The sequence below is a fragment of the Mustelus asterias genome, chromosome 14, assembly GCF_964213995.1.
Source record: "Mustelus asterias chromosome 14, sMusAst1.hap1.1, whole genome shotgun sequence".
NCBI lineage: Eukaryota > Metazoa > Chordata > Chondrichthyes > Carcharhiniformes > Triakidae > Mustelus > Mustelus asterias.
The window spans coordinates 54,607,061-54,632,711 of record NC_135814.1 but is presented as its reverse complement, the minus strand read 5'-3'; the positions used below and the strand labels follow the sequence as shown (position 1 = coordinate 54,632,711).

At 41.4% G+C, this 25,651-nt stretch overlaps 1 protein-coding gene across 1 annotated transcript in view; it reads right to left on the bottom strand.

Annotated features, from left to right (window-relative positions):
* Nucleotides 1-24,650, bottom strand: part of LOC144503680 (ferroportin-like) — a 41,704-nt gene extending 17,054 nt beyond the window's left edge. Inside the window, exons 1-5 of the mRNA XM_078228401.1 lie at nucleotides 24,617-24,650; nucleotides 10,188-10,292; nucleotides 10,042-10,109; nucleotides 9,084-9,243; nucleotides 8,848-8,963 (exon numbers count right to left, since the gene is read on the bottom strand). Coding sequence (XP_078084527.1) covers nucleotides 8,848-8,963; nucleotides 9,084-9,243; nucleotides 10,042-10,109; nucleotides 10,188-10,275 — 432 coding nt within the window. The 5' untranslated portion in view covers nucleotides 10,276-10,292; nucleotides 24,617-24,650. The remainder of the gene's footprint in view (nucleotides 1-8,847; nucleotides 8,964-9,083; nucleotides 9,244-10,041; nucleotides 10,110-10,187; nucleotides 10,293-24,616) is intronic.
* Nucleotides 24,651-25,651: the final 1,001 nt, after the last annotated feature.

Genomic DNA, 25,651 nt, shown 5'->3' with positions numbered 1-25,651 from the left:
GCATCTGCATGGTCTCCCCAATGTACCATGCCTCAGGACATCCTTTCCTGCAGCATATCAGGTAGACAACGTTGGCCAAGTTGCAAGTGTATGTACCTGGTGGATGGTGTTCTCATGTGAGATGATGGCAGCCGTGTCGGTGATCTGGCACGTCTTGTAGAGGTTGTTGTGGCAGGGTTGTGTGGTGTGTGGTCACTGTTCTCCTGAAGGCTGGGTAGTTTGCTGCAGACAATGGTCTGTTTGAGGTTGTGCGGTTGTTTGAAGGCAAGAAGTGGGGGTGTGGGGATGGCCTTGGTGAGATGTTCGTCTTCATCGATGACATGTTGAAGGCTCCGGAGAAGATGTCGTAGCTTCTCCACTCCGGGGAAGTACTGGACGACGAAGGGTACTCTGTCTGCCGTGTCTTCTGAGGAGATCGGTGCGGTTTTTTGCTGTGGCGTGTCGGAACTGTCGATCGATGAGTCGAGCGCCATATCCTGTTCTTATGAGGGCATCTTTCAGCGTCTGGAGGTGTCTGTTGCGATCCTCCTCATCTGAGCAGATCCTGTGTGTATGGAGGGCTTGTCCGTAGGGGATGGCTTCTTTAACGTGTTTCGGGTGGAAGCTGGAGAAGCAAAGCATCGTGAGGTTATCCGTGGGCTTGCGGTACAGTGAAGTGCTGAGGTGACCGTCCTTGATGGAGATGCGTGTGTTCAAGAATGCAACCGATTCCGGAGAGTAGTCCATGGTGAGTCTGATGGTGGGATGGAACTTGTCGACGTCATCATATAGTTGTTTCAGTGATTGTTCACCATGAATCCAAAGGAAGAAAATGTCATCAATGTATCTAGTGTATAGCATCAGTTGAAGGTCCTGTGCAGTGAAGAGGTCTTGTTTGAACCTATGCATGAAGATGTTGGCGTATTGAGGTGTGAATTTGGTCCCCATGGCTGTTCCGTGTGTCTGGATGAAGAACTGGTTGTTGAAGGTGAAGATATTGTGGTCCAGGATTAAGCGGATGAGTTGTAAAATTGCATCTGGAGATTGGCAGTTGTCAGCTTTGAGTACTGAGGCAGTTGCAGCAATGCCATCGTCGTGGGGGATGCTGGTGTAGAGTACTGAGATATCCATTGTGACGAGGAGTGCTCCTGGTTCAACTGCTCCATGTGTGCTGAGTTTCTGTAGGAAGTCCGTAGTGTCGCGATAAAAGCTGGGGGTTCTTTTTACAATGGGTTTCAGGATGCCCTCGACGTAGCCGGAGATGTTCTCGCACAGGGTCCCATTGCCCGATATGATGGGACGGCCGGGTGTGTTGGCCTTGTGTATCTTTGGGAGGCAGTAGAGATCTCAAACGTGGGGAGTATGTGGGATGAGAGCACGGAGGGTGCTCTGAAGGTCCGGATCAAAGGTCTTGATCAGTCTGTTGAGTTGACGAGTGTGTTCTTTGGTCGGATCTGCGGCTAACTGTCTCTAGTGTTCCTCGTTGTTCAGTTGTCGGTACACTTCTTTGCAGTAATCCTGTTCAGTATGACGATGGCCCCTCTTTTGTCTACTGGTTTGATGACAATGTTGCGGTTGGTCTTGAGAGCGCAGATGGCGTTGCATTGTGCTTGGGTAATGTTCGGGGATGTCTTGTGAGTGCGGCTGATGAATCTGGCATTGCTGCTCCTCCTGATGGCTTGGGCATACATGTCGAGTTGAGGGCAGCGGCCTTCCGGAGGAGTCCAATTCGACTCTTTCCTCTTCGGTTGATGCACCATGGATTTCTCTGTCGGCTGTTCCAGTTCATTGGCTGTCTCATTGTGTTCGCTGTTGGCCTCTTGGGGTTGTGGAAGAACTCCCGCAGCCTCATTCGCCTGATGAATTCCTCTGTATCTGCTGCGAGACTGATGGGGTCTATTTTGGTGGTGGAGCAGAAATTGAGCCCTTGGCTAAGAACTTCGATTTTGTCTGGTTGAAGACAACTTGTGTAGTCCGACAAGTTGACAATGGACTTCCCTGCAATGGTACTATTTTCTACTGTGGTACCAGGGGAGGCTTGGTTGCTGCTGATGGTGATGCCGAGTTTCTCAGGTTTCCGGTTCTTGGTGTGCATGTAGATGGCGTAGTTCCTTTGTTTCATCTGCTTGGCAGAGTTTCGCAACTGGTCTGAGTCCTGAGCGCAAGTTGAGAATATGGACTCTATCTTGGTTTCCAGGATGCAGCATTTGCTGTAGAGCTGGTGTATGAGGTGGTTGAGGAGTGTGAGAGAGGTGCGACGGCAAAGTCTCTCAGCGTAGTCTGTGTTATAGGTTGACCTGAGTGGGTTCGTGATCTGCAGTCCTTTCGGTATCTCTTTTGCTTTCTTGCATCTTTGTAGAAACTTGATGTCTGTGTTGATATGTGCGATCTTCTTGGAGATCCTCTTCACTTGGAGCCGGCAGTTTGTGGTGTTGATGTTAGCCATGATGTGGAGATGCCGGCGTTGGACTGGGGTAAGCACAGTAAGAAGTCTCACAACACCAGTTTAAAGTTCAACAGGTTTATTTGGTAGCACAAGCCACAAGCTTTCGGAGCACTGCCCCTTCATCAGGTGAGTGGGAGTTCTGTTCACAAACAGGGCATATAAAGACACAAACTCAATTTACAAAATAATGGTTGGAATGCGAGTCTTTACAGATAATCAAGTCTTAAAGATACAGACAATGTGAGTGGAGAGAGGGTTAAGCACAGGTTAAAGAGATGTGTACTGTCTCCGGCCAGGACAGTTGGTGAGATTTTGCAAGCCCAGGCAAGTCGTGGGGGTTACAGATAGTGTGACATGAACCCAAGATCCCGGTTGAGGCCGTCCTCATGTGTGCGGAATTGGCTATCAGTCTCTGCTCAGCAACTCTGCGTTGTCGTGTGTCATGAAGGCCTCCTCGGAAGATCAGAGGCCAAATGCCCGTGAACGCTGAAGTGTTCCCCAACAGGAAGCGAACCTCTTGCCTGGTGATTGTCGAGTGGTGTTCATTCATCCGTTGTCGTAGCGTCGGCATGGTCTCCCCAATGTACCATGCCTCGGGGCATCCTTTCTTGCAGCGTATCAGGTAGACAACGCTGACCGAGTTGCAAGTGTATGTACCGTGTACATGGTTAACTTACTGAGTTAACATAGCACAGCAGAGGTATGCACTCTACCAAGTGTCTTCTTTGATTGTGTTTTATGACTTGCTCAGGAATTTGTATAAATAATCAAAAAACATTTATAGATCAACTTTATCATTAGCTCTCAAATTGTCATTCTGAATGTCTTAAGATAATGATTGTATTACAGAGATGGCATTTATTGCAGAGCTCTTTATTAATTTTAAATCATAAGCCAAATATTATAAAAGTTGCAAATTTCCCACTTTGACTTTGACCAGAATTTTCCAACCGTGGTCACCCACAGCTGGGATTCTCTGGTCCGCTGCAGTGAATCGAGTTTTGGCTGAGTATCAAATTTTTCATTCTCAATGGCAGCGATGGCCGGGTGAACAAGATCAGAGAATCCCGGCCCTTACCAAAACTGTGAAGTTTTCTTTCATAATTCTTTATACATTTAAGATATACAAGTTTATGTTACACCAAGAAACAGATAAACTTGGAATTAAAGGTGTAACATTGTTACTATCATCAATTCAAACTAATTCCCAGTAAATAACACTGAGGACTTTGGTAGTGTTCCCTGCCTCCCCAAACCCAAGCCATCCCCACCCCATCAAGCATGAAATTTACCCTCAACTGAAGTGGAGCACAATTCCACAATGTTCAGCTGAAAAACATTCCGGCCTCTGTGAACTCCCTCCTACTAAACAAAACTTTGGAGTTTGCCCCATAAAATTTAGCCCCTTCCCTACTGCAACATCTTGCACTTTCCAATGATGAAATTCTGTTCTCATCTCCTATTTCTGTATTCTTCCCATTCCCTTCCAGTTTTTTTTCTCCTCCATTCTCTTCTCTTCATCTGCTTCTCTCTCATCATTTACTCCAATTATTCTCATCTATTCTTCTTTCATTCTCTTCTGTATTGCTCATCCCATTCCTCTCCCTCTCTTCTTGTGTGCTTTGTCTGTAAAGCATGCAAGAAACAATACTTTTCACTGTTTACTAATACATGCGACAATAATAAACCAAATCAAATCAAACCCATTGTGTTCTCTTCCTCTACTCATCCCTTGTCAAGACTTCTGCTTCCCTTCTGCTGAGCTGCAGATGCTGCATCACATCAGGGAGTAGAAAAGTTACCTGCGCACTTTGTTCCAGGAGGCAGTCACACCCCCTACAAAAGGATCATCTGATTTAGTTTATATTCAGGGACAGGAGAGTGAAACTGCAAATGAGGGAGGTATGTGGAGTGAGAACATACAAGTGGAGGACTGAGACCATGCAATTGTTCAACGGGTTTGAGGTTCCTGTAGCTTGTATGGACAAAAGCGGGGGCTGCAGGCGGAGAGTACTTAGAAGTGCATGATAAAATAGGACTGAGTCAACAAGGCTTCATCACGAGGAGGTCATGTCTGACAAATCTGTTAGAGTTCTTTGAGGAGGTAACAAGGAAGTTAGATAAAGGAGAACCAGTGGACGTGATTTATTTAGATTTCCAAAAGACCTTTGACAAGGTGCCACATAGGAGACCGTTAAATAAGTTAAGAGCCCATGGTGTTAATGGTAAGATCCTGGCATGGAAAGAGGATTGATTGACTGGCAGAAGGCAGAGAGTGGGGATAAAGGTGTCGTTCTCAGGATAGCAGCCGATGACTAGTGGTGTGCCTCAGGGGTTGGTGCTGGGACCACAACTTTTCACAATATTCATGAATGATTTCGAAGAAGGAACTGAAGGCACTGTTGCTAAGTTTGCTGATGATACAAAGATATGGACAGGTAGCATTGAGGAAGCAGGGGGGCTGCAGAAGGACTTGGACAGGCTAGGAGAGTGGGCAAAGAAGTGGCAAACAGAATACAATGTGGATAAGTGTGAGGTTATGCACTTTGGAAGGAGGAATGGAGGCACAGACTATTTTCCAAATGGGGAAATGCTTAGGAAATCAGAAACACAAAGGGACTTGTGAATCATTATTCAAGATTCTCTTAAGGATAACGTGCAGGTTCAGTCGGCAGTTAGGAAGGCAAATGCAATGTAAGTGTTCATGTCGAGAGGGCTAGAATACAAGAGCAGGGATCTACTTCTGAGGCTGTATAAGGCTCTGGTCAGACCCCATTTGCAGCATTGTGAGCAGTTTTGGGCCCCATATCTGAGGAAGGATGTACAGGTCTTGGAATGGGTCCAGAGGAGGTTCACAAGAATGATCCCTGGAATGAAGAGCTTGTCGTATGAGGAACGGTTCAGGACTCTGGGTCTGTACTCATTGGAGTTTAGAAGGATGAGGGGAGATCTTATTGAAACTTACAGGATACTGCGAGGCCTGGATAGAGTGGACGTGGAGAGGATGTTTCCACTAGTAGAAAAAACTAGAACCAGAGAGCACAACCTCAGGCTAAAGGGACGATCCTTTCAAACAGAGATGAGAGGAATTTCTTCAGCCAGAGCATGGTGAACCTGTGGAACTCTTTGCCGCAGAAGGCTGTGGAGGCCAGGTCATTGAGTGTCTTTAAGACAGAGATAGATAGGTTCTTGATTAATAAGGAGATCAGGGGTTATTGGGAAAAGGCAGGAGAATGGGGATGAATAAAATATCAGCCATGATTGAATGGCGGAGCAGACTCGATGGGCCAAGAGGCCTAATTCTGCTCCTATGTCTTATGGTCTTATGGGTTAACACCTTTGAGGGTTTGAGACAGTCATATCACGATACAATGGGATGGTGACAGTGGCCATTCACTTCCCCCAGTCACAAACTGAGTTTCAATCTTCCTTTTTGTTCACTATGAAACATGGAGACAGCCAGTCTGGAATTTCCATAGTATTTTTAGAGTCCATTGTTTTCCACCCCGATCAACCCTTCCGTCTCTCCCTCCTTATCACTTCTCCTCCTTATTCTGCTATTCTTTTCCTAGCTGTGCTTCCACCATTCCATCATCCAATTATTCTCCCTAAATTTATTTGACCCACAATTTATTTGACTGCCTAAATGAAGTGCCAAAAGAGCTAAATTACTGCCTTTAAAATTTCCAACCATTCACAGCGAAACAGATGCAGATTTTCAGACTATTTATACATTGCTAATTTCTCATTCTATCCAACCTACAGCTGGTCGTAATGTGACATTCCCAAATATCCAAATATTCAATGTTAGCCTAGGGCAGCTGATAGCACTCCTTCAAGTTCCAAGGGTCAATAGTTTAAACTCCCTGGAGGACATAGTAGATTGTCACCCCTGTATAGTTCAAAACTTTCAGGTGCCAACCCCCAATTAAAATGTTAAAACATGGTTTGATTTATAACTGCAGGTTCATACTAAACGCACTATGGCACTATTCAAAAAAGCAGATAAAGGGCAAGACAATATTTTCAAATTGGCAACATAAGTAATATCACGAGTTAAGTGCCATCCATACTACTGTTGTGAGGCTCTGTACATTTTCAATTATCTCAGTTTGTGAAATTCTTCAGGATGTTTGAGACATGCTAAGGTGCCGTATATATTCACTGTTTTGCTTCATGCAGCATAACATTTTAAACAAAAAAATCCAAGTGAAATTCTTTAATTCTCCAAACACATTCTTTATTACAAAATTATTTCTATTTTAGTTTAAAAGTTTTATTTTAATGACAAAGAGTAATTTAATTAATGATAATCTGTATTTATCTAGCACTTTCAACACAGTACAATGTTCCAAGGCAGTTCAATCAAAATGCCTAGACATAGTCCAACTGTGGAGGGATAAAATCAAAGATACGCAAGAGGCTAGAAGTAGAGGAGCACAGAGACCTTGTGGGTTGTGGAGCTGGAAGAGGTCTGAAAGAGGGAGGAGTGAGGCCATGGAGGGGTTTGAAACAAACTTGAGAATTTTAAAACTGAAACATTGCAGGGTCAGGTGCTAATGTAGGGGTGATGTGTGCCACAGAGTTTTGGATGAGTTCATGTGAGATGGAAATGGGAAGCTAGCCAGGAGAGCAATGGAATATTCAAGTCTGGATGATTGAGTGGGTAAAAATATGTCGGGATATGTGGATAGGGCCTGGGTGAGATTGTGGTCGGTGCAGACTCGATGGGCCGAATGGCCTTTTTCTGCACTGTAGGATTCTATGATTGAGGCTTGGATGCGAGATAATAGCAGATTAGCTGAAGCAAGGACACATAGGTACAAATACGCACTGGTGGTATTGGAACAGCTATGTGGTTGGATAAAGATTTCGAGATCCAATATGGATCAAGATATCAAACACTGCGTTTCAGCCTCAAACAGTTGCCAGGGAAAGGGATGGAGTTCATGGTGAGGGAATGGAGTGACGGGACTGAAGGTAGTGGCTTTCATTTTCCCAATTACTAGTTGGAGGAAATTTCTGTTCATCTACTACAGAATTTCAGACAGAATCTACCCACCGCTACCACAATACATATTACCCCTCACTTCATCAGTACTTCTCCATGTTTCAAATCTACCTGTGATATCTTCCCCTATTCCTAGATATCAAAAAATGTAACATTTATTATGTACTTCTACATAATAACAAACAACACTGATTTTAAATCTCACATTGAGAACATAATTCCTTAATTTTAAACCAAAACTACAATGAACAGATGTATAATCCATTGTGTCACAACAGAATTTCTGGGGCTTTGATTGCTCAATCCTATGGTGTCTGCGAAATCATGGACATTTCTGCATTTTTGCCAATAAAATTTCTTATTTTAAAATTGTAATTTTATTTCTTCAACACCCCAATATTATTATTTTTTTCTAATTTATTCCAATATTAAATGAAGTAAAACTCATATTAAATAAAAGATGCACCATATACCAGCAGAATATTGTAGAATTAGATCATAGAAACCCTACAGTGCAGAAAGAGGCTATTTGGCCCATCGAGTCTGCACCGACCACAATCCCACCCAGGCCCTACCCCCACATCCCTACATATTTACCCACTAATCCCTCTAACCTACACATCTCAGGACACTAAGGGGCAATTGTTAGCATGGCCAATCAACCTAACCCGCACATCTTTGGACTGTGGGAGGAAACTGGAGCACCTGGAGGAAACCCACGCAGACATGAGGAGAATGTGCAAACTCCACACAGACAGTGACCCAAGCCGGAAATTGAACCCGGGTCCCTGGAGCTGTGAAGCAGCAGTGCTAACCACTGTGCTACCGTGCCGCCCACTGAAATTGTAAATTTGATGATTCTGGAAGATAGTGGGTTTAACGGTCAGCATATTATTAATAATCCTGACTGCCAGAGCCAATTACAAAGCTGATTTACACAATTAAATAGAATTCGATGGATTGTAACTTTGCGGTGTTTAAGCAAAAGACAATTTACATAGATAAAAAAAATCCTCGACAAATTCACAATGCATCCAAAGTTTGCCATCAATTAAACACTCATTTTAGAACGAAGAATAAAGAAAATTATAGCACAGGAACAGACCCTTCAGCCCTCCAAGCCTGCACCAACCATGCTGCCCATCTGAACCAAAACTCCCTACCGTTCCGGGGACCATATCCCTCTATTCCTATCCTATTAATGTAATTGTCAAGACGCCCCTTAAAAGTCACTATCATATCTGCTTCCACTACCTCCCGTGGCAGTGATTTTATATGTGGTCTTGGTATACTTTGACAAAGTAACATGAATAATAATTACACACATAACTGAATAAGGTATATGATCTTGTCACAAAAATATTAAAGCTTTCCTTGACAAGCAAAATTCACACTAGTAAATCATATTTACCTTCATCCAACCATTCCATAGGATAGTGATCTGCGTCTTATAAACAAATAACAACATAAGTACTACAGCACATAAGATCACTGAAAGATTCTGGATGACCAGTGCAACTTGTACAACTGAAATTCAAAAAAGAAAATATTAATAAATGTTTAAAATGGCAACATGTAGAACTGCAGAATGATGAAATCATGTTTCACCGTGTAACTATAGTTTTTCTGTGTAACAAACCACCGTACCTTTCATTCTAGTATTGTTGTCAACCCAATTTCCAACTAAGGCACCAAACAGAATAAGTGATGAAGAAACAGCCAAACCAAACACAGCTGGAAGCAGCAAGCTATTTTCATAAAGTTCTACCAGGAAAAGTGAGACAGCGAAATGCCACATGCGATCGCCCTGAAGAACAAAGTGCATTGTAATACTCATAGATTTTAAAATATATTTTTCTTGGTGAGTAGGAGTGAAGAGAGAACAAGACACTGATCTGCCCCTCACCTACCACAAGAGGGAAAAAAACCCAGCCTGTTCCTATCCTTTACCAACGCTGCTCTATCTGAAAGTGGCTAAGAGAGGCACAGCCAGTGGCACATAGTGGGCATGAAGGTTTATCTCATTATTCTATGGCAAAGAATGTTTATGCTGAGACCACAAGATTGCAAGATAAAGCAAAGCATTCTTTGACAAGTAACTTTTATATTGTTGCATTTTAAGATGTTTGAAACCCATTTTCAGGGTATGCACAGTATAAACTTGCAGCAAAGAATTACAACGTTCAAAGAGATTTGATAAGATTCCCTTATCAGAGCGGTTGTGAATTTTCTTTCAAACTGCATTTTACTGAATGGCAAATCCTTCTCGGTGATGTACAAATAGGGAGGCATTTTAAACTATATCTATAAAGAACAATTGTGTAGTTTCTTTCACTTTACTTGCACATTTAAAAATTGAAGGCTTCAGCAAGTCAAATAATAACTGGTGCTGATATTGAATCAGTTAAAGATCAGAAAATCAGTTTTGCTGAAAAGATTCCCTTTAAAACATAACAAAGAATCAATACTGATTTGAGAAAAAAATTAATTATATTTTTGATTAACATTTGAAAATTATAGTTATGTATTATAAATCCATAGAAGTAAAAATTTAAAATTACCACAAAGTTTTAAACGTACAATAGAGTCAAATAATGTAACTCACCCATGAGGATAATAAATGAGTCAGATAGATAAAAAAGTGAGCCGACTGCAAGAACCTCCAGGTAGAATCTATATATTTTAAAAAAGTTATTAATAACATAAAACATATTTTGAGTTTCATTGTGAAGAAATAATTAACTGTCTTACCTAGTCTCTTCATGCATCCTCCTTTTTCATTACTGCTATCATGTATGCTCGTGCTAACAGAGGGCTCTTCCTCTATTTCAATATCCATGGATAGCTTACAAGCACCTTAAGCACAAAAAGACCAAAGACTGTTCATTATGTATTCAAAAACTAAAGTTGCTTGTTTTTCTTGTAACAAACCAGTCCCAGAAGTAAATAAAATGAACACTGCCGTTAGTTACTGGACATAGTGAATATAAATGCAGGTCAGAATCCTGGAACTCACTCCTCAGCTATAACATATGGATTGCAATGGTTCGTGAAGGCTGTTCACTACCATCTTCTGAAGGGCAATTAGGGAAGGACAATAAATGCTGGTCTTGCTGGTATTCACATCGCAAGAACAAATATAAAAAAAGAGCAATTCGTTCACAATTTCCAGAAGTCAATTTTATATTATTTGATGGCCCACTACTCGATTCTGCCTATCCATCAATAAGTCACATTATTATTATTTTATGACTTATATTGTAATTAATTTACTGAATATTTGGCTGAATTGCGGTTTGGTTTTGTTAGCCTTGGGATATCCTGTTAAGCTACCGCCAGCAATATTACAGATTTGTGAATAAATATGGCATAATTGAACTACAAATTTTTGTAAGTTCATTAATGATAAGAAGCCCATTAGTTACAAACAGTGATACCAAAATGTAATCAAAAAGACTAATGGAATGTTGGCCTTTATCTCAAGGAACTGATAAGTGAGGGAGTGGTGCTTCACAAAAGGCAAATACCACAGATGCTGGAATTGTGCAAAGCTAGTCCAGTACCCTGACACCAGTCGGGGTACTGGATTCAGTGTCGACTACTGGCTCTTGGGAAAGATAAACTTGGCTTGTATTCCCATGATTTCAGATATTTGAGGGCTGACCTAACTGAGATGTTTAAACTGATAAGTGGGTTTGAAAGGTTAGATATTGAGATGAGACTGGAATTTTGCAGCTGTTCACGCCAGCAGGATCTTCTGATCCCCGCTGATGGTGCACCCCACTGTGGGTTTCCCGGCAGCAAGGGGTGAGGAACCAGAAGATCCTGCTGCGGGGAACACGCCACAGGGAGGTCAGAAAGTCCCATCCACCATTTTTCTGATGGGAGAATCCAGAAGAAGAGCACATAATTTTTAAATTATAGTCAGGCCATTTAAAAGTGAAATCAGGACACAATTTTTCACATATAAAGTTATGAAATCTAGAGCTCTCCCCAAAAAGACTGTTTTTGTTCAATTGAATTTTTTAAGACTGACATTGATAAATTTTGGTTTGGTGGTGGTATCAAGGGATATACAATAAAGATGTGCAAATAGAGTTCAGGTTCAAGGAGCTGAATTGCCTACTTGTGTTCTTACGTTTGATGAGTACATTTTAAGCAGGCAGCCATTTGATTGAAAGATCCACCCTTTGATGTTTAAGTAGTGTGCAGTATGAACAATAGCAGTAGGATTGAAACCGGTGTTTGGAAGGGGAATCGGAAGCTGTTAGTTAAAGCACTCCTAGAAACATTGAAAATAGGAACAGGAGTGGGCCATTAGCCCTTCGAGCCTTCTTTTGTCATTCAATATGATCATAGCTGGTCCTCAATGCCATACCCCCCCGTGATCTCCCTACACCCCTTGATGCCTTTAGAGTCTACAAATCCAATTTCTTTCTTAAATATATTCAGTGACTTGGCCTCCAAAGCCTTCTTTGGTAGAGAATTCCACAGGTTCACCAACCACTGAGTGAACACGTTTCTCCTCATCTCAATCTGAAATGGTCTATCTGTATCCTGAGACTGTGGCCCCCTTGTTCGAGATGCCCCAGCTGGAGGAAACAACATTTCTGCATCCAGTCTGTCCAGCTCTGTCGGAATTTTTTATGTTTCAATTCAAACCCCTCGCATTCTTCTAAATCCCAGTGAATACAAGCTCAGTCGACCCAATCTTTCCTCATATAGCATTCCTGACATTGCAGGAATCAGTCTGGTAAACCTTTGCTGCGCTCCTTCCATGGCAAGTTTATGCTTTCTTCAATAAGCAGACCAAAACTGCACACAATACTGCAGGTGTGGTCTCACCATGCCAGATACAGCTGCAGTAAGATATCCTCGTTCCTATACTCAAGTCTTGTTGCAAGGAAGACCAACATACCATTTACTTTTCTAACTACTTGTTTGCCTGTATGTTTGCTTTCTGTGACTGGTGTACTAGAACACCCAGTTCCCCTTGTATATCAACATTTCCCAATTTAGCACCATTTAAATAATACTCTGCCATTCTGTTTCTCCATCCAAACTAGATAACTTTACATTTATCCACGTTATACTTCCTCTGCCATGTATTTGCCTATTCACTCAACTTGTCTAAATCACCTTGAAGCCTCTTAACATCCTCCTCATCACTCACATTCCCATCAAGTTTCGTGTCATTAGCGAATTTAGAAATAGTGCATTTGGTTCTCTCGTTCAAATCATTGATGTATATTGTAAATAGCTGAGGCCCATGCACTGATCCCTGTGGGGCAAGACCCATTTATTCCTACTCTCTATCTGCTAACCAATTCTTAATCCATTCCAATATATTACCCCCAATCCCATGTGTTTTAATTTTGCACACTAACCTCTTATGTGGGACTTTATCAAAAGCTGAAAATCCAAATACACCACATCCACTGATTTGCTCTTATCTCTTCTGCTAGTTATGTCCTCAAAAATCTCCACTAGGTTTTTCAAACGTAATTTCCCTTTCATAAATCTATGTTGACTTTGTCTAATTTTCTTTGTCTTTTTCTAAGGGTGGGTTTCTCCGATTCTGATACTGGTGACCCGCAGCAAGCGAGAACGAAGAATTTTTACAGAGAACTCTTTTTAAGGTAAAGGTTGAAGAGGAATGTATATAGCTCTGTTGAGAGCAGTACACTGGGTTAAGTATTAGGTTGCTCTACAAAGCGCCAGCATTGACAGCTGAACCAAATAATCCAGCTCTGCTCAATAAGGTTTGCAGAGTTTGAATGTACAACATTCTGACTCAGAGACAACAGTGCTAGCACTGAACCAAAGTAGTTACTCGCAGATCAATATCCTTCCTCAGAAAAAAATACACATAAATTATGAATGTATCTTTTTTTTTTACAGATTTGTTCTATACTTCACACAATTCTAACTTCCAAACGGTTTTGAATAATGAATGACTACTTAATAGACTAAAATTCAGGGTAGAACATAGCACTGGAGAATCAGCAAATGGATAGTGGACCTCCAAAATGGACTACTATAGAACTCAGTGCTTGGAACATCAGTATACCTCATCTATATAATGATGTGGAGATGCCGGCATTGGACTGGGGTGGACCACAGTAATAAGTCTCACCTGATGAAGGAGCAGTGCTCGCTAAGCTCGTGATACCAAATAAACCTGTTGGGCTTTAACCTGGTGTTGTCAGACTTCTAATTGTGCTCATCTATATAAGATTTAGATGCTAAAATAAGTGGTCTGTTTGTTCAATTTGTAGACGGTACTAAACTAAGGACTGCGAGAGGGATGGAGGATGAAGTTAGGGCTTGTAAAATTATTAGGTCTGTTGTGCAAATGGTGGATAAATATCAAATTTCATTTTAAATTGCAAAGTAGAGGAACAAAGAATAAGCCTCACAGGTCGAAAATGGAGGACAAAGAATGAGCACTGGGAGATTTTGAAAGGGACCAATGATATGAGACTCGGCATTTTCAAGTTGAAGAAAAGCAATTTAGCTAGAACAGTGAGTGGTACCCTGAGTGAGTGTGCAAATGGCAAAGTAATTTCAAAAAGGCTAAATGTGATGCCATGCATTTTGGATGAAGAAATACTGAGGCTACATGATCCTTGTAAAGTATGAGTCTCAGGATAGTAGAGAAGCAAAGAGATCGGAGGATAGATTCACAAATTGCCAAAAGTAACAACATGGGTAAACAAGACCATATAAAATGCAAAAGCATGTACAGGAGTCAATGCTTTTCAATTCCAATCCTTTAAAAGAGAAATTAGGTTGAACTTTATTAGACTGCACAGAGTAGATGTGGAGAAAGTGTGCAGTTCCACTTGCAGAGGAGACCAAAATAAGGGCTCATCAATTTAAAACAGCCACTTACAAATCACATAAAGAATTCAAGAGAAATTCCTTTAACCAAACAGTGGCAAGAATGTAGAAATTTAGTCACATGGGGTGAATAACATGGATGTATTAGTGCTAGATGACAGAGAAAGGAACAGATTATGCTGCTGAGGGTTAGATGAAGTAGGCTGAGAGGTGACTCATGTGGAGCATAAATAGCTTCAAAGGCCAGTTGGGCCAAGTGACCTGTTTCTATGCTGTAGGTTCCTTCCCATGTAATAAGGTTAGAGAGGCAATGCTGAGACTTTACACTTCAATGGAATGATTTTGATATTTGATATTGAAAAAGGAGCAGGGAACAAAAATATGCTTAAGTAGAAGACAATGTACTTTATGTTTGAGCTTGTTTGAGCACTGAGTTCTAGAGAGCCTACTTTCAGAGGTAAAAAATAAATGGCATGGATAAGACAAACTTGGAATACTGCTTTTAAGCTTGGTCAGATGAAGCAATTAGAATAAGATATAGATTTCAATGAATGAAAAGTGCATATCGAGCAGATTGGGATGGATGCATGGCATAATTAATGATTATGGTATCTATTCGATCAAACTCAGTCTTAACTATTAGGTCCCTTCCTTGACTTCTCTATCTCCATTTCTTCCCGTCTGAGTGTACCCCTGCTCAGATGGAATTTCACATTGGCCCTAAACCCAGACCTTCTATCCTGGAGCTGGAGACCAACAGTTTAAGCCGCCTCACGGAAATTCCCTTTGTGCCCTTTGCCGCTCCATGGAGGGATTTCTTGTATGGGCTGCTGCTGCATACCTTCCACTACCGTGCCCTCGCCCATCACCCAGACACACCTTGGTGTGCCTTGTTGCCGTCCGGTGGCAGAGGGATCCTCCCCCACTACATCAGGGTCCTGGGGTGGAGGCTAGTGCATGCAACAGTACCATACAACTGTAAATTGCACTGGTTCATGGGCTCCCCAGAAACTTGCCCCTTCTGAGATTTTGCGGAGTTTGTGGACCATGTCTATGTTCAATGTTATAGTAAGAAGTCTCATAACACCAGGTTAAAGTACAACAGGTTTATTTGGTATCACAAGCTTTCGGAGTGCTGCTCTTACATCAGGTGAGTCTGATGTTTAACCTGGTGTTGTGAGACTTCTTACTGTGCCCACCCCAATCCAACGCCGGCATCTCCACTTCAATGTTATAGGCTGCACTCCCTTTGTAGTTATCTAAAAAACTTCTGTTTCCATTTCTGCTGATAGATTCGTTATTCGTTACAGTCCCAGACTCCCACAGCTACCTGGGCTACAGCTCCTCACACCCTGCTCCCCATAAGGACTCCATCCCATTGTCCTAGTTTATCTGTCTCTGCTGCATTGGTTTCAATGATGCAACCTGTGAAAACAGCGCTTCAGACATATCTGCTTTTTTCCTCAGTCAAGGTATTGCCCCACCCCCCAATTGTGACAGGGCACTCGAATATGTCCAACCACCTCCTGTACCTCTGCCCTCACCCCTTCCTCTCCCTCCCAGAACCATGACAGGACTCTCTTGTCCACACTTTTCACCCCACTAGCCTCTGCATTCAAAGGATCAGCCTCTGTTGTTTCCGCCAACTCCAGCATGATGCCACCTGTCTATCCTATGCCTGCTGCAATGTTCCAATGAGGCCCGACACAAACTGGAAGAACAACACATCATCTTCCGATTAGGCACGTTACACTCAACACTGAACTCGACCATTTATGACTGTCAACTTTCCCCTCCAGTTTGACCCCCACTTTTTTGTTTTTCGGTTCCCTTGGCTTGCCCAGCACAACCTCACCCTCTCCCCACATGGTCACCTGTCCCTTGTTGTTCAGTTTTGCTCCCACTGTTCACTTTTGTTCTATTAACACATTCTGCTTTCTTATCTTTTGCCATTATTGTACTCTTCAGTCTTTAATGATACCATTAACTATCCCCTTTGTCTTATGTCTATGACACCTTTGTCAATTTCTCCTTTGCTCCGGCCTATCCCTGTCCTTCTATACTGCCCCAACACCTCAACCTGTCTCTCCAACTGTATAATCCATTACCCATATAACCCATAAGCTACATTCTGAAAGGAACTCTGAAATCTCAGAGCCTGGGTAAAGCAATATGCAAGACTCAGTAAAGAATGGCTGCCAGTTTTTGTTTTGCAAGGGTTTAGCTCAACATTGTTTATGTTATTCTCAATAAAGACAACCTAATCAGGTCAAAACTGTCCTATTAATACCTCTAGTCTGTGTGATGCTAATATGGCCAAGTCTACCACTGTGAGAAGAAACACATCTTATGGACTGTGGATCACTGTAAGAATCCAGTGCCCATCAAACTAAAATTCCAAAAAACTTTGTTTTAGATCTCATCTAGTGTACCTAGCTCCAAACACCGATGGAGCTATAATAATTCTAATTGTCAAGTGTGTTGAAAAAGAACCAGGACCGTTCTTCAAGAAACTGGTTGGCACTTCTTCAGGAAGGGTATCTCTAAGCAGCAATTTATTTAACCATTTACAGTATTTATTATGTTGTGGACTCAGTTAAAAAATTATAAAAATTCAAGCACTTGTTTCTTTAGTTTAAAATATTGACAGGAATGTAGGTATTTGTTGCACCTTTGCTGGTTAATTTTCTTGTTTAAGCTTATTTTTGGATAAATAAATAAAAGGGGATAAATAAATAAAGGGGATAAATAAATTTTTTGCAAAAATGGAACTTAGTAAGATAGAGGGTTATAGGTAAGCCTAGTATTCGCTAAGGTAGGGACATGTTCGACACAACTTTGTGGGCTGAAGGGACTGTATTATGCTGTAGTTTTTCTATGTTTCTAAACCTATTTTTTGAAGTTGTGCTATTATATAGCCTGGTAAGTCAAATGTACAAAGATGTTTCCATACAGAATATTCTGCTTGCACATTGCTGTCACCTGTTCCCATCTGTACTTTGAAATTAGATTTGCTGTGCTCCTCCCGAAAGCCTTCCTGTCCAAATACATGCAACACACGCCGTTGGCATTTGAAGGTCAAGTGAATTGATGTAAAATCGGATTTAAAAAACACATTTGAGAATGAGAATTGACAAGTGAAAGATTCAAACAGTATTCTGTTTAGAAACCTCGCTGTGCAAATGTCATGCCAGCCTATAGAATAAATTATGATTTTGGGCTGTTGGAGGCAGCACATACCCATCAAAATCAAGAGCGGCAAAAATACAAAAGCAGAATCCAGTTGGAGGCGCTTTTTTAGGTTTTCACAGGCTGAACGCCAGAAGCCCCCAGAGCCACGTTGTTGAGGACGGAGCAGCCAAGTGTTTCCTCCTTATTGCTGGGCTACAAGGAATTTCCCTACCAAATACTTTATTTTCTGACGTTGTGTAAACAGTCAACTGTAAACATTGTTCGACCTGACCGGCAGTTCAAATAACCCCACGGGTATGTAAAGCAGAAAGATTTTACATGATAGCAGAAACTAGATGTTCCTGTCAATGATTAGCAGCGGCCAGCCTCACTACTCACTACTCGAGGTCATCGCTGGTTACAGGTTCCGGGACTGCCACAAACACCAGAACTTTTATCGCAACCCCAAAATTCAGACTGCCATCGATTGACTCGCACTAATTTTCTTCCAAAGCGATTGACATTTGATTACCGTCAATAATGTAGGGACAATTTTGAGCAAGCGACGTCTCAGAACTTTTCGATCTTCTCCAGCTCTTCCGGAAAAAGTGTCCTATGACCGTTTATTGTCAACGCAGGACAATTAAAGCAGAACAAGAGTTAAATACTGAGTGACAGCGCCTAGTAACTTACTTTTGGGTAGGCTATGGACTCAGAACTAGCCAAGCATATTGCCAGGGGTCTAGTGAAGTTATGGTTATTTGGGCTAAAACTGAATTTCAAAAACGCGTGTATATCATATGCAAGTCTTGGGCCTTCTAAAAGGTGCAGAGGAGATTTACCAGGATTTTAGCACTGATAGCAGGACTTCAGTTTTGAGATGTTGGAACTGTTAGAAATGTCCTCTTTGGAACAGTGGAGATTAATACCAACAGCTCTTTTTAAGATGAAGAGTTTGGATAAAGTAGGTAAAGGCTGTTGCCTCCAGCGAGTTTAAGTTTATTCAAGGGACTTTGCTGGCTAGGCCAGCATTTACTGCCCATCCCTAATCACCTTCAAGAAAGTGGTAGTGAGCTGCCTTCTTGAACCACTGCAGTCCATGTGGTGTAGGTACATCCACAATGCTGTTAGGGAGGGAGTTCCAGAATTTTGACCCAGTGACAGTGAACGAATGGCAAGACCAAACCCAACATCAGGTGTAATGCCTATTCTTCTCAGCTTGGATCTGGTATGTCCCTTTTGTGGAGACCATGAATTGGATTCAATCTGAATGTTTTTTGGAACAAGCAAGAAGATTGAATAGGGGTTTGTCCCGTTCAATCTGCGCATTGGCAGGGAAAGGAATAGAATTTTAAAAATATACATATTTTCAAGTCAGGATGGTGAGTGGCTTGGAATTTCCAAGTGGTGGTGTTCCCATGTATCTGTTGCCTTTGTCCTTTTAGATGGTAGTGGTTATGGGTTTGGAAGGTACTGGTGAGTTCCTGCAGTGCATCTTGTAGATGGTACACTCTGCTGCCTTTGTGTGTCGGTGGTGGTGGAAGCGAATGTTCGTGGGTTGGGTGCCAGTCAGCGAGCCGCTTTGTTCTGGATGGTGTCAAGCTTCTTGAGTGTTGCTGGAGCAAGGGGAGACTATTTCATAACACTCTTGACTTGTGCCTTGTAGATTGTGGACTGGCTTTGGGGAGCCAGGAGCTGTATATTTCCCAGCCTTTGATTTGCTGTTGTAGCCATAGTATTTATATGGCTCATCCAGTTCAGTTCCTGGTCAACAGTGACTCCCAGGATGTTGACAGTGGGAGATTCAGCAATGGTAATGCCGTAATGTCATGGAACGTCAAGGGTGATGATTCATGTCAGTGTTCTTGTAAGCCTTTCTGAGCATGTGCAGGCTATGAGTGGGCCTTCAGTTTTAAAGAGAGTCCCAGTGCTCCTGTTTTCTTTTGTTTACTACTAATTGGTTAAACCTTGTTATTTATTTATAAATAGAAGATCCTTCCTTAAAACATTCAACCAACTTCTTTGTGGACTCAAGTTACCACAATTAGATTTTCTCTTATTGGAGATGGTCATTGCCTGGAACTTGTGTGACACAAATGTTTCTTGTCCCAAGCTTGGATATTGTCCAGATTTTGCTGCATTTGGGTTAGTAACCAGAGGTTATAGATTTAAAATAACTGAGAAAAGATTTAGAGGGGAGATAGGAATTTGTTTTTTCACTCAGTTGTTGGGATTTGGAAAGTTCTAATGGAAAAGGTGGTGGCAGCTGAGTTGAACCTTGAAGATGAAGAACATGTAAGGCTGGGGACAAAGGTGACAGTGTAGGATTAAATACAACCACTCTGTTATGATGGCCATAGGGGATCATCAGTAGATCTCCTTATCATGGATAGGTGCTTCTGTACTCAGTCCCAGGTTTACCCTTAAAATACCTGATCCTTCTACTACACCTCTCCCAAAAGTTTTTATCCCTGGACAAAGAATGACCATAGTTCCTTACAGTTTGATTCAAGTTGTGTTGTCATAAAGCTTATGTACTTAATTTGCAGTGTTGCAACTAACTACTCCAACTTGAAACTATTTTGTGTTTAAAACGAGAACACTAACAGCACATGTTAACAGAGTTTATAGTGCCCCATCTCCCCTTCTAAGTGTTTGAAATCAGGGTTTGAGGCATCTGGAGGACTTGGTACTTTCCAAGTAATAAGTGGCCTCCCTATTCTTCCTATCAAACTGCACTACCTCACATTTATCTGTGCTGAGCTTCATTTGTCAATATTTCCCCATTCTGTAAGTTTATCAATATCCTCCTGTAATCTGTTCAGTCCTCCTTACTATTGACTAACACTCCCACCTCCACTTTAATCTCACCTACGAACTTAGAAATTGTGATTTTTGATTCCAAAGTCCAAATCATTAATATAAATTATGAATAGCACTGATCTTAGCACTGATCCTTGTGTAACACCACTTCCCACCTTCTGCCACTCTGAATAACTATCTTTCGTTTCCACTCTCTGCTTTAGGTTTTGAAGCCAACTGGCAATCCTTTCTGCTATTTGTTCCCTGATTTTACATTCTCTGACTTTATTCATTAGTCAAAGGGACCTGGTCAAAGGCCTTTCAAAATCCAGATAAATTACATTTGCTACATTACCATTGTCTATTCTCTTTGTTACCTCCTCAAAAATTCAATAAGGTTGGCCAAGCATGGTTTTCCCTTTTGAAATCCATGTTGACTATTCATTATTACATTTCTCATTTCTAGATGCTTTCCTATTCTCCTTTCGTAAAATTTTCATTATTTTTCCATGTTAAGCCAACTGGTTGATAATTCCCTGGACATGTTCTACCCCTCTTCCTAAATATAGGGATTTTAGGGGGTGTCACATGATTTAAGTGTGGGAACGGCTGTGTCTTTGTGAGCTCTGGTGCCATTCATCTTTTAGTCCTTTTATCCTGATGCACAACATGTAATTAGTTAGTCCTGATGTAAATAATCTGTGCGATGTTTGTAAGATCCTGGTTAACCTTTTTGACTGCGGAGAGCCGAGTTAAGCTGAAGAAATCCTTGTGATGCAGTCAGAGCTGGGTAGGGCCCAGTTCGCAGTGGCAATGTCATTGGTGAGCAGGCCCATGCTCGGGTGGTGCTGTTGGCACCAAGATGAAGACCACATTTATGAGTGATAATGTGCAAGAGGTATTCTGCTGCCCAGCGCAGATTGAGTCCTCACCATGATGAACTGCAAGGAATGAATGGTGCGGAGATGGGAGATAGAACATAAACATAGAACAGTACAGCACAGAACAGGCCCTTCGGCCCACGATGTTGTGCCGAGCTTTGTCTGAAACCCAGATCAAGCTATTTCCTCCCTATCATCCCGAAGTACTCCATGTGCCTATCCAATAGCTTCTTAAATGTTCCTAAAGTTTCTGACTCCACTATCCCTGCAGGCAGTCCATTCCACACCCCAACCACTCTCTGAGTAAAAAACCTACCTCGGACATCCTTCCTATATCTCCCACCATGAACCCTATAGTTATGCCCCCTAGTTACCGCTCCATTCACCCGAGGAAATAGTCTCTGAACGTTCACTCTATCTATCCCCCTCATCATCTTATAAACCTCTATCAAGTCTCCTCTCAACCTCCTCCGCTCCAAAGAGAAAAGCCCAAGTTCCCTCAACCTTTCCTCATAAGACCTACCCTCCAAACCAGGCAGCATCCTGGTAAATCTCCTTTGCACTCTTTCCAGTGTCTCCACATCCTTCTTGTAGTGAGGTGACCAGAACTGCACACAATATTCCAAATGTGGTCTCACCAAGGTCCTGTGCAATTGCAGCATAACCCCACGGCTCTTAAACTCAAACCCCCTGTTAATGAACGCCAACACACTATAGGCCTTCTTCACGGCTCTATCCACTTGAATGGCAACCTTCAGAGATCTATGGATATGAACCCCAAGATCTCTCTGTTCCTCCACATTCTTCAGAACCCTACCTTTGACCCTGTAATCCACATTTAAATTTGTCCTACCAAAATGAATCACCTCGCATTTGTCAGGGTTAAACTCCATTTGCCAAGATGATGGTCAGGGTTAAACTCCATTTGCCAAGATGATGGTCCTTACAGTCAAGAGGGAGGTTTCCTCAGTGGAGGCTCATCTTCGATCTTGGAAATGGTGCTGCATGATATGTCCAACATCCTAGATAAGTCGGGGGACATGGCCAGATGAAGACCAACTGTAAGCTAATCCCCCTGGGAGAGGAGGAGCTGCGGTGAGATTCTGGGTGATTTTGAGGGCTGGCTACCATGCTTTGTAATCATGCTTTTGGGGAAGTGGGGGTGTGCTTGGTTCTCTGGCTGGTGGCCCTGTTCCTTTTTATATCTGGGAGTGTTCTGAGTAAGTTGTATGTCTTGGGGGTCATGCGATACATGTTTGATTTTTTTTTGTGTGCCATAATCCTTGCATTTGTACAGAAGAAGTACATTATTTTGCAGTACCCATTCACTTTGGTTATAGAAAAGAGTAGTGCCACAACAGGGTGGGTGGACAGATAGATGTAGAGATGGTTGGTATGGTTGTAAGCCCTCATTTTGGGTGAAGAAAGACCCCTCCCGCCATAAGAACTATTGGTGTCATGTTTTTCTTTGTTTTTTTGTTACATTATTCTGAGTCTAAGAAATCCTGTGCTTATCCTATGGTGACGCAGACAGACTAAATATCCTGGAGTGGACGTGACTTCTTTTCCATGCCGTTGATGCTTCTGGTTGGTGGGAGTGTGCAGAAGTGTGTGGTGGTGCACGCCTCAGCACGGTTGGTGGGAGTGTGGGGGAGGTGTTTAGTGGTACACGCCTGAGCACGGTTAATAGATCTTTGAGTTTCAAGTTTATATTTTATTGCTCCAGGAGAGGAGGTGCACGATAGGGCCATGTTTTCATGGCCTTATCCTGTTGTCCTGATTCCCCGCATTCTTTCTGTTGTCCTTTCAATATCCGTACAGGAGGAGGTGCTGACTGTAATGGCAGGGTTTGTGATGTCTGATTCTTTGAATTATTTGTATTGATCTTTGCTGGTTTTTTCTATGTATATATGTGAAACGATGATCATTCTGATCTGTGCTGAATCCTGGGAATTTGCTGTGTATCATATTGAATATAAAATTGAAAATTCTCAACAAAACATTGTTAAAAAATATATAGCAATTACATTAGCCATCTGTCAATCCTCTGGCACAATAACTGTTTCTAATGGATTATTAAGTATGAGTAATAATACCTCAACTATCTCTCCCCTAGATTCTTTCAAAATATGTGGATTCAATCTATCCAGGAACTTTACCTTCTTTAAGCATGTTTAGTTCATTTATTAAACCCCTTTTTTATTTTAAATGTATCTAACTCATAACCCATCTCATCATTTAATGTCGTGCCTACTGGTTCTATCACCCTGTTAAATACCAAAACAATAGTAGTCTTATTCCCATCGCAGCCTTCCTTTTTATTGATGCGCCTGTAAAATACTTTACTATTTTGTTTTTTAAGTTCCTTGATAATTTTGTTTCATTGTTTCTCTTTGCCTTTTTGATTGTTGTTTTGCTTCCTTTTATCCTAGTCTCTTAATTTCCTTCTTATCGTGGACTCATCTGTTGTCAATCTACACAATGGGCGGGATTTTCTGGCTGCGCTCGCCCCAAAGCCAGAAATTCCTGCCCGAGGTCAACGGACCTTTGCATGGTCCGCCAAATGTTCTGTCCTGCCTGTTACGATTCCCATGGTGGGTCGGATGGGAAAATTCTGCCCCATGTATCTAACCCTCAATTGTTCCCTTACACTTTAATCATTCATTTGAAGCACATATAATGGGATAAAAGTTAAATTAGGTAAACCAATAGTTTGAGTTTAGGTTGCTGACTTTTGTTTCTGTGACCTCAGGTTTGATTCCTTGAAAAATAGAAACATCAACTTGAATATGAAAATCTTCTTCATCTGCTTTTATCCAATTTCAATTAGACAGAGTCACTAACCATAGACAAGTATGTGCCTTACCAAGCTAGACATCAGGCAAATCCTTCTTCTATCTGATTAATTCATATGAATGTGTTCTTAAAATGGCCTATATCTATTTTTGATTCGATTTATTACTGTTACAAGTATTAGTATACAGTGAAAAGTATTGTTTATGCCGGTCTTAATGAGTTTCAGAATGGCAATTGAAAAAAGTATTCGAACTTTAATAAGAAAGGTAAGCAAAAACTCTACATTAAAGTATCACGATAAATAGGCAAAAATTATCAAAACCCTACAGAGAAGCTTCATCTTACTAAAAATATTAAATTTCCATTGCTCAAGCAAAGTGTCACTGCTGTCACTGTCCAGAAATCCATCTTTTAATACTGAATTTGTTACCTCTTGGAATATATTAATGGCTCTCCTTGATGCAACACATTCTGGGAAGGATATTATTACTTTCTACAATTTCAGAGCACTACAGAACATTTTATCTTCTATGGACACACAAAATAACTTTTATTTATCAGTCGAATTTTCTTGACAGTTTTACAGTAAAACTGCAAAGTAAAAAATGGTGACGATCATATCTGCCTACCCAGAATACACTACAATGGAGATCCAATTCATTATGATAATTAAAAAGAAAATCTTACCAATACATATATTCACAATCCAACCTATACTGTATTTTCCTTCTTGGATAATTTTATGATGTTTGCCATCCATGAAATTCCATTTGGAACTCTTATTGATGCTGTTCTGATTAAGTTTAATTGAGCAGCTCCCTCCAAAAAGTCAAACCTCAAAATAGTAGTTCTCACATAAAGAGGGAAAAGTCCGGTGAAGATAGCAATGTCAACTGCAAGGCAGTAGAATTCCATAGTAACAGATTAACTTTATAAATTTAACTTGATAAAGATCAAAGTACAGTCCATACATGTCTTTAAGAATGAAGTACTTGGACTTCTCGAATGATTTAGTGAGTTTAGCTAGTAAATAGCTGAGCGTAACAAAGTCTGCCTTCTGGACAATTAATGTTATGTAGACAATGATCCTTTTCTTCAATCACAAGATGTGGATGTCGTTGATAGGCCAGCATTTATTGCCCATCCCTAATTGTCCTTGAGAAGGTGGTGATAAGCTACCTCTTCAATTGCTGCCGTTCATTTGAACAATAAAAAGCATATAAAGCATATGAAAAGTCAACTTAGGCACAGAATCAGGCCATTCAGCCCCTTGAGCCTGCTCTGCCATTCAGTAAGATCGTGGCTGATCTCATTGTGGCCTCAACTCCACTTTTCTGCCGACCCCCTATACCCTTGGTTTCTATCGTCAATCAAGAATCTACCTAACTCAGCCTTAAAAATATTCAAATCCTCAGCCTTCACCGCTCTCTGGGAAGAAAGTTCCACAGATTCATGACCCTCTGACAGAAAGCATTTCTCCTTATTTCTGTCTTAAACGGGAATTCCCTTATTTTTAAATGTGTCCCCTAGTTGTAGTCTCTCCCACAAGGGGAAACATCCTTTCAGCACCCACCCTGTCAAGCCCCTGAGGATCTTATATGTTTCAATAAGATAGCCTCTCATTCTTCTAAACTCCAACAGACACAGACCCAACCTAGCCAAACTTTCTTCATAGGATAATGCTGTCGCGATAGTTTCCTCGAACAGTATGTTACAGAACCT